This window comes from Diospyros lotus, chromosome 13 (assembly GCF_014633365.1).
Source record: "Diospyros lotus cultivar Yz01 chromosome 13, ASM1463336v1, whole genome shotgun sequence".
NCBI classification, from domain to species: Eukaryota; Viridiplantae; Streptophyta; class Magnoliopsida; order Ericales; family Ebenaceae; genus Diospyros; species Diospyros lotus.
The window spans coordinates 20,238,125-20,248,671 of NC_068350.1; the positions used below are offsets into that span (position 1 = coordinate 20,238,125).

General features: G+C 31.9%; 1 protein-coding gene across 1 annotated transcript; it reads left to right on the top strand.

Annotated features, from left to right (window-relative positions):
* Positions 1 to 245: 245 nt before the first annotated feature.
* Positions 246 to 9,200, top strand: LOC127788573 (uncharacterized protein At5g01610-like). Its single transcript, XM_052317028.1, has 3 exons — positions 246 to 531; positions 1,721 to 1,775; positions 8,641 to 9,200. Exons 1-3 carry the CDS (start codon positions 445 to 447, stop codon positions 9,009 to 9,011), a joined length of 513 nt encoding a protein of 170 aa, XP_052172988.1. The 5' UTR covers positions 246 to 444; the 3' UTR covers positions 9,012 to 9,200.
* The last annotated feature ends 1,347 nt before the right edge of the window (positions 9,201 to 10,547 follow it).

Below are 10,547 nucleotides of genomic sequence, written 5' to 3' on the forward strand. Positions count from 1 at the left end.
GATCTCGCTCGTGACATCTCGGACCCTCTATCGTGGTGAAAAACTCTATTCCGATTATTTTTAAAATAAATAAATTTAATTATTGTAATTAGACAACAACATATACTTAGTCAAAATTTAAATTTTTTTGATAATTTATGTTATATGTTATTAATTTGTATATAATGATGTATTAAAACGGTATTATGGTAGGATTACTTTTTGTCCCGTATTAGGGGTAAGAGCTTGGACAAAAAAAAATTTCGAAATTATCCAAAACGAAGGGAAAGAGTCGCTGAGAAGTCGCGGAGAGGAAAACGACTCTCTCTCTCTCTCTCTCTCTCCTTCCTGTACGTGGAAATAGAGAGAGGGATTTCCGAGAGGTTCATCAGAAAATTCATTGTTCAATCCAGAGAGATATACACTACACACATATATAGTACAGAGAGAGGGAGGGAGACGGAAATGGATCAGATATTGAACAAGGTGGGATCGTACTGGATAGGGCAGAAAGCCAACAAGGAGATCAACTCTGTCGGTGAAGATATTAATGTAAGACCTCCCCTCCCCCGCCTTCTCTCTCTCTCTCTCTCTCACGCACGAAATGCTAGCAAATTGTTTACAATTGTGCTGATTTGGTGTTACAATTGTTTGTTTTTGTTTTATCCCCCTCAATCTAGGGCTAAGTTAGGTTTTCTTGATTGATCTAGGAGAATTGGGAAAGCTAACATTTTCTTCTGATGTAATAAGTGGTTTTTGTGTCAAATTCTGTCTGAATCATTTTTGTACCTCCTTCCTAGGGAATTCCTTAAACACAGGTTTTTGAAGGCTCTCACGATCAAATTTTCTAAGTCATCCGTAAGGTATAGGTTAATAATATATATGGATAAGAGGTTAGGACTCGAGATTTTTGATTTAGCGAAAAATTCAGGAGAATACTTGCATTGAGCCATGAACCAGCAAAAGGTGGAATGGTTGAGATTCATATTTACTAGTATTTAGGCCAGGAGGTTTTGGGAACTGCTCAGTTATCCATTTCAAAATAATTTGGCAAATGATACTTGAAATTGTAAAGGAAGTTTTTGTTTAATTTTAGTAAATCTGTGTGTCTGAGTAATCTCTCAACTATTACAGGTTGCCAGAAGCTTCTAAAAATCTCTATGTTTTCAACCCTTCACTTTTAACGTACATAACCCATTTGAATTTGAATGAATTTGCGAGGCAAGGCAATTGACTTATAATTTATATTCACGGACATGATACCAGTGAATGCATTAATCTAGCTTAACATTGCTAACTACATGTTAGATATTCCTGAGTTCAAAAGGAACTAGGAATCATGGCTGCAATTGGTTATTGAAGTGAAAGGATATGCTTATCAAATAAATGGGATATGATGTATTACTTTACAATTGGATTGTGGTGGTGATGTAGACAATATAGCTAGTGTCTAAAATGAACTTCAACATCTGAATCAAAAGACATTGAACTCATTTCACTCCTCAAGAGTACTTGTTAGTGACATGTTCATTAAGGTGAAATGCATTTAACTTGTTTTACCTAAGACTAGTTGTGACTTTTGAGCGCCGTACTCATTACTTATATTTTCTAATTTTAATTAGCAGCATGTGTATGAACAATAACTCTGATTTTTTTCTCCATTTTTCAAAATTGGGCTTTGTGTGATTGTATTTCCAAATTCTTTTTTGAATTTAATGTTCACCTTTATTCCTATGACCAGTCATTGTCCACCAGCATTGAAGGAGGAGCAAAATGGTTGGTTAACAAAATCAAAGGTTTGTTTATGCATATGCACTTTCTTGAGCCTGTTTCTGATATTATTCTGCATAGTGAAGATGTGTTGTATGTGTTGTCCATTATTTATGAGATTATTCTTGTCGATTCTGCTTCAACATTTGCTCCTAGCTTGTACAATGGTGCTTCTGAAAAATGAAACATGTTTTCTGTGCAAAATAATTACTTGTTAGCATCTAGTTTCATTTCACCAATTACAAAACTATAATCGTCTCAGCATGTTTTGGGCATTAGATCATTGCAAATTGTAGTTGTGGGATAAGGTCCCCTCTGGCAATCTACCCCATTAACTCAAATTTAGCTGTCTCAGTGATGTTTTTCTGAATTTTGTAATGAGCGAGAACTAGTGACTTGAGAGTTTTTGATGATTTTATAGGAGCGGAGCCAAAATTTTGATTCAGTGGGGGCGAATTTAAATACAAAAAATATAATTTTAAAAATAAGACAATAATGATAATATTAAAATGCAAAAACTTTTTACAATTGTTTCTTATGACTTTTTACACTTTGATAACACCATATAATGACTTCATTATCAATTTTATTAAATATATTATTTTCAACATATACAACTAAACTATCATTCATCCATTGGTCTTCAATCATATTACGTAATCGATTCTTCACAATATTCATTACAAAAAATACTCTTTCAACTGTTGCAGTAACAACTGAAAGAAAGAAAATTGAGTGGGTATTGGGAAAAAAAAAAGCAAGAAATAGGATAAATTTGGAAATTAAATGGATTAAGACTTAGGACTTAGTGGATTTGGATCATTTGACTTATTTAGGCTAAGTTTTAATACAATAATTTTAAATTAATTTTACAAATTGGACTTAATTAAAAATAATATAAAATTAAAAAAAAAATTAAGATCTGGCCCAGTGGGGGGCAGTTGCCCCCACTGGGCCTCACTTGGCTCCGCCCTTATAACGATGTGTTTTTCTTTTGTAAAAAGACATGTCTTATGACCACCATGTTATTGATCATTGTAATGCATAACTACATTCAACAGTGACCAAGTGTTCTTTGGTGATATCTCCCTTGGTGATTTAAATTAAACCATGCGGCAGGAATGTATGCAATATCCTCCACCTAGGCACTCCACCTTCGCCTTTCACCATGAAAGCTTCTTGGTAAAGCCCGAAACTCCATTGGCTGAGTTCTACATCATTGTCCATCAAATGCAGAACAGAATGCATTTGCTAATGTTATCACTAAAACATTAAATTGACTGACCTCGGTCAGTTCTAAAGTGGAATCCAGAACAAAATCAATATAACTTTAAACTGAATGAGCAAAAATAACTTTCAATTTGCAAGTGGCGTGAATTCTATAAGATTTCGTCCTTATATTGGTTGGAGCATCTATTATATTGCACAAGAATGAAGATTAAGTTATAACGAAGGACAAAAAAGCATATCATGCTACCAAATAATTGGTTCTCTCATTCTTTTGCCTTTAGCTTCCGCTTATTTCTTTGTCTCATGCATGGTAGCTGTGGACCTTTTCATCATGGTACAACTGCAATGCCATAAAGAAATGAACAAGTGGCTCATTCTCTCTATGTATCTTTGAACAAGTGGCTTTTACTGTCTATTCATCTTTTTTCGTGCCTCAAATATTCTCCTCCTTTCTTTCTCTCCATAACTCGACATGTTACCCATATTATTTTCACAAATAGAAGTAAACTACAAGCCATGCAGAAAAAGAGCAACCACCTCATTCTCCTCCCCCCCCCCCCCCCCCCCCCACAGCAGAAAAAAAGAAGATTAAAAATAAAAATAAAGCCTTCTATGTTTTTTGAGGAGACTGTCAAGAGAATATCTCCTCATTTCAGACATATCTCCTCATTTCAATTTTGTATGCACTGCATCGGGATTTTGCAGGTGTGGTTCTGGTGCATAGGAGGAAATTAATTTTTCTCTACTATTTCTTGAATATCTAAATATACTTGTACTGTATCAGTTAAAGACACATTTAAACCTTAAAAGGTGTTTTATGCTTTTATGTTCTTTTTAGTTATTTTGACATGTAACTAATCTATTAAATTTATCCCTTCTAAAACTTTTTTTTTTCTTTTGAGAAATATAAAATTCTCCACCATCTTTTGATTTACAAGGGAACATTTCCAAAAGAGATACAATCACATTTGTTAAGTGAGGATACTTGTATTAGATAATCAATATGTATTTCAGGTCCTCCTGCATATATGTTTGAGTCTGATACCATGTTTACATTATTGTAGAAGCATTTTGACAATGCATGAAGTAAGTAATATCATATAATGTAGATTAAATTTTATAAGTAAGCAGACTTGTTTTTTTAATTTTAATAACTATAATAATTTTAGCAATAAATCTGTCACAGCATACTAAAATGCATTAGTACCAATGTGTATCACACAATGGAAAAACAATAATGCTGGCTAATATGGGACTAATATCCGTGCATGATGTCAAGCATGGGTTTGCTTATGGTTGTGCAGTTCTTCCCATATTGCCATTATAATTCTTCATTGTCATCTTCTTTATGATTGCCATGCTATGTAAGTCTTCGAGGGATTGGCGTTGATTTTGTTTGTGGGTCGCAGTGTTTGTGGTGTTGGGAATGTGTCATTGATGAAAACTGATCCTTGTTATTTACAAGAACATGTCAAACCTTAATCCCACCACGTAGGGTTGGGTACATGAATTAGGTTGTTTGTCATTTTTATCCATAGCCTTATTTTCTATAAGGTCCTTATAACTCATATCATAATAAAAAGTCTCTCACCAAATTTTTCTTGATCTGCCTCTATCGCTTTTGGTAAATATTTGTTTCATTCCACCACTCTCCTCTTAGAAGCCTCTATTGGTCTTTTTCTTTTATAACTATGCCATCTTAATCACGTCTTAAACATCTTATCTTCAAGAGAAATCACTCTTTACTTATTATGAATAATCCTATTTTTAAATTTATCTCTTCTTATGTGCTTATACATCCATTTTAACGTCATCATCTCTATTACACATAATTTGCACATTGTGGCTTTATTACCCAATATAGCATATGCTATACAACATAGCTAGTCTTACATCTATCTTCTAAATTTTTCTTTTAACTTTAACAGAATCTTACTATTACATAAAATATCAGATGCAGTCTTCCATTATAAGTATTTTATCTCATTCTATGGATAGCATTCTCATTAATTTCTCTATCCTTTTGGATGATTGATCTACTATATTTGGACTAATCTTTTCGTGGTATTCTCATTAATTTCTCTATCTTTTTGGATGATTGATCTACTATATGTGGACTAATCTTTTTGTGGTATGACTTGATCTTAAAGTTTTATTATATCATCATTCACACTTATATTTTTGTTGAACTTATTTTTCATATATTTGATTTTCAATTTGCATAACATAACACCTCTAGATTATAAACTATTCTTCCATATCTCAAACTTAGTGTTGATGCCCTCTTTTGTCTCTTCCATCAACATAATGTCATCTAGAAATCAAATACAACAAAGAATCTTTGCATATATATGTTTAGTAAGTTTATCTGTTATTAAGGCAAAGGTAAAGACTTAATACATACCTTTACTGTAAGAGACTCGGTATCTTCTCCACATGTTCTGATATGTGTTTCTTCTCCATGATACATGTATGTAAAACTTGTATTTAAGCTATTTGTACTCATTTCTTCTCTAAAACCCTCTATAACACATTTCTAAGAACTTTGTCATAATCTTTTTCTAAATCTAAAAATACCATATTTAATTTTTTTATTGTTTTTCTCTATACCTTTTCATTAGGTATAGTTTTCACTCTTGACCTACTAGGTATAAACCAAATTGGTTTTTCGACATCTTGTATTCTCTTGTTAATCTTTGCTCAATCACTCTGCTGAAGTTTTTTAATGTCACTCTTAAGCTTGATTCCTCTATAATTTTCACAACTTCAGACTATTTATAAATTGGAGTAAATGCTCTTCTTTCAACCATCTTTCATCCTCCTTGATTTAAGGATCTCACTTAATAATTTCATTAATAAACACTTCCCTCTTCTCCCATGCATTTCCATTCCCCCATCATGCACACAAAATTTTATTACCTGCATGTTGATTGGGCATGCAGTTGTGTGTTGCTCTTTACTAAAGAGGGACAGAGAAAGAAAGTCTGACAACTCGCATTGTGCAAAAATACATTATTATGTTGTGCACGTTCCCTGTAGTTCCTGCGGCGAGTTCTCTATGCCACTAACTTAATTAGGTTCTCAAATTATATAATTATATGCTTCGTACAAATATTGGGTTACTTCAAACAACCCGAACCCAGATTGATCGTGTTGGCTTTTGAACATAACCAGACCTCAGACTTAGTTAGAGAATTTGAAAATCAAATCAAACTGAATCAAAAGTGTTGGATTTCTCTATGTTTTTTTACAGCTTCATTGGATCATATGTGCATATTATTTATAAAATTGTGCCCCCACTGTATGAAATTCCTGGATCCATCCCTGTTGGTACGCCATATGGAGCAGTGGTTCATTGGTTGGACCTTTGTAAATAGCAGTCTTCATTGCTCTAGCTCTTTGCTTTCTGCCTAGCAATTTTCTACTGCTTACGATTGCTTCTCATTTTTCCACTAGCATGTGCATTGCTTTTTAATTGTCACAAGCCTTCTTTGTAGAAAAAAGAATTTTAATTTGAGACTGCTATCTGTAAAGAAACAAGTTTGATTTCCACTAGAAAACAAGATGGAGTTTAAGAAGAGTAACTTAGGACCTGTTTGGTTAGACTTTTATTTTCAATTTTCGTTTATGATATATGGGAACAAAAATAGAAAAAGTGGTGTTTGGTTGCATATTCTCATTTTCAAGCAGAGTAAAAAGGTGTTTTCAATACCCAAAAATGGTGTTTTCAATTTTTTCCATTCCATTCATTTTTGTTTCTGTATCCCGGCCCATCTTTCTCATTTTTTCTTCATTTTCACTCCCTCAGCTGCCCCAACGGTGAACTGGTGACCCTCAACTAAGCCACCTTCTTCTTCCTTCTCCTATTGAACCCGGCCCAGATGTTTTCTGCTACCTCCCAGCAACCCCAACCTTCTCTTCTTCCCTTTCCTTCTCATCTTATTTTTCTTTCATGATTTTTTAATTGTACCTTCAGCTAACCCAGATATGGGTTCAGCAAAGCTAGACTTTTTTTTTTTCTTGGGGGGGGGGGGGGGGGTGTTGCGAAAGAAAAAGAAGAAATACCTGAGAGCCAAGCCCAAATCTAGGTTCTGGTCAACAATAATAAAGTTTCATACAACATGTTCATTTTTTTATTTTTTAATAAAACAAAACTGGACACAAAAAATGGAAACCAAGATTGGAAATTGTGAGTTCTGTCAAATGGCCCTTAAATGTCAAGCTTTCATTATCTATATTTTTCTTAACTTTTTATTCATTATATTTGTTATTGAAAATTTTATATCACATGCTTCAAGTGAACAAAGCGGCTAGTGGATTTACGCGTGCTTATTAACGCCATGTGCTCGATTGGACCAATCAGACCCTGAACCAGTCACCAAACTAATTTGGACCATCATGTGTATAAATTTGGTCAAAGTCAATCAAAACTGGGCCCAAAAAAAGGTTGTATTTTATCTAAAGTACTGAATAATAGTTAACAATTCTCAAGGATCTCTTTTCTTTGATCGATGAGGAAATTAGTCTTTTATGATAATAAAAAAGGATAAAAAAAAGTGAAGATTTAAACAGTCCGAGTCCTTTTTGTTAAATTCATCTATATCCATTAACTATAAAGTCTTTGCTTCAAATTCCTTGTCTCTTTCTTGATAAAGATAATTTCCATCCAGTCATAGCTTTGCCTCTATCACCAATAGTTTATATTTAACTCAATTTGCACATATGAAATGAACGTCTTAGTTAATATTTTATATTTTAAATTAGTTTGCATTTCTAAAATTCAAACATTTAATTTGTGATTCATGCTTTATGATATTTTAATTTCAATACTTCTTGAATATTAATAATTGTCAATTATATATTCGTATGACTACGACAATATAAAATTTTGGAACCAGTGGTTCAACCAATGAACCACCAGTCAAACCATTGAACTAGTTGCTCCAATTTGATGATTTGGTTTGGTTAATGGCTACGGATTTAGCGATTAAGATAGGCAGTCAGTCCGCAGTCTGCCATTGAACTTCATCTAAACAAGAGTGCTAAGCCTAAGGTCCTGTTCAGTTGTAGATAACATTTTTCTAAATTTTTTAACTCCAATTGTCTATTGAATCTCCAATTAGAAAACATAAAACACAATTTTGTAACTTTTCAACTTTATACTATGAGTCAGAAAAGATCGAAAAGATGTTTTTTAAATTTTCTTAGAAATGAATGCTTATTGGTTTTTGAAATGTAAAATGTTAAGGCCTGTTTAGTTATAAAATTGAAGTTGAAAAATTAGACAACTAAACAGGCCCTGAGCATTTATAAGTGTGATCATAGATTACTGCATCAACCTTCAGGTGCTGGGTATCATTATAATGATTTAATTATTGTCATCACCTTTACAAGTTTCTTTGCATGATACATTTTTCCAATCTGATGTTGACGTATTAATTCTTATGCTATGAAGGGGAATAGGATTTATGTAAGAGAAAATTTGCTTATATGCATGGGAAAAATTGTTAAGATCGATATGCCATGTGTTTTTTTTCTTTTTCTTTTGATTCTTCTTTTTGTCAAAAATCCATGTTCCAACAAACATAACGTAACGGTGGTGTTATAAACAAGCCCTTATCTTTGATAAAAAGAAAAAAAAGCACACGGTATGTTTTGCAGGGAAAATGCAAAAGCCATTGCCAGAACTGCTAAAGGAGTATAACATGGCGGTGGGAATCTTCCCTCGCGATGCCACCAATTACGAGTTCAACGAAGAGACGGGTAAGCTTACTGTCTACATACCCACAATCTGTGAAGTGGGTTACAAGGACTCGTCTGTGATGCGCTTTTCAACGGTTGTAACCGGATATTTGGAGAAAGGGAAACTAGCTGATGTAGAGGGCATAAAGACAAAGGTGATGATTTGGGTGAAAGTTACATGTATCTCAGCTGATGGGGGAAAGCTCCATTTCACAGCCGGGATGAAGAAAACCCGGAGTAGAGATGCGTATGAGGTTCTTAGAGATGGGGTAAGTGTAGACAAGTTCTGAATTAATATTGGTTTGGGGATTTGTTTGTTTGAAGGACGGAAGGAGTATTATTATTATTATTATTATTATTATGTATGTAATGTAAACGTGTAAGCTGGAAAACCACCTCTTTTGGGGAACAGCCCTCTTTCTGCTTGCATTCTCCACTGTTGGCTGCTGTAATCGTCAAAAATGATCTGTTTTCTCTTCTATGGACCTCTTCTGAGTTTGGACGGTTTCTTACCTCCCTTCTCTCTTGAAGTTGTTGTGAATTCAAGTTTTGCGGGTTTTTTTTTTTTTCTTTTTCTTTTATCGAGTCTTTTAATGTTCGCATGGTAAGAGAGATGTAGGATAATATTCGATACTCCAATACAAAAAAAAATTTCCTTTACTGTGTGATTAAAATAGGAATTCAAGATAATCATCACAAGTAATAAAATACCAGAATAAATAAAATGGCAATGTAATGACACCAAAAATTATTTAACGCTGTAAAACTTTCTAATACCAAAGGAAAATTGATGGGGCAAACTGATAATTTTATTATTACCAAATAATAGAATATAATATTTTTCTTTTCTAGATTTTTGGTCTAAATTAAGAGGTAATTTACTACACACTTTCAAGATAAACTCTTGATAATCACAAATTTCATTTTTTATGTAATAATAGATGGAACTCAAAATCTTTATATATATAAAAGTATGATAGTCTTGAAAAAAGAAATTTTTCTCCAAAACTTGTATTAATTATTTGTAATTAATACTTATTGCATTAATAATTTTTATTTTATAATTTACATTAATAATTTAAATCTTTCAAATGCTTTGAAATAATAAATAATAATAAAATTTCCCTCCAAAACTTGCATTAATGATTTGCATTTAGTACTTATTGCATTAATAATTTACATTTTGTAATTTACATTAATAATTTAAATCTTTCAATTATTTTGAAATAATATATACTAATTATTGTAAAATTAATAATAAATTTTAAATACACGAGTTTTTCAATACTAATCATGGATTTTCCAATACATTATTATATAAATATTAAATATTTAATTAATCTATCAATCAATCAAAAATAAATATTAGGAATATGAATAGACACTTAAACTATTAATTAAGTCACAGAAAATTGTTTATTTATATAAAATTCTATCTTTATATAATTTAATATAAATATTATATATTATATATAATCTTTATATATATAAAAGTAGGATTAGTCTTGAAAAAGAAATTTTCTCTCAAAATTTGCATTAATGATTTGCAATTAATACTTATTGCATTAATAATTTGTATTTTGTAATTTACATTAATAATTTAAATCTTTCAATTGCTTTGAAATAATAAGTAGTAATAAAATTTTCCCCAAAAACTTGCATCAATGATTTGCATTTAGTACTTATTGCATTAATAATTTATATTTTGTAATTTGCATTAATAATTTAAATATTTCAATTGTTTTGAAATAATATGTACTAATTATTGTAAAATTAATAATAGACTTTAAATATACAAGTTTTTCAATGCTAATAATAGGTTTTCC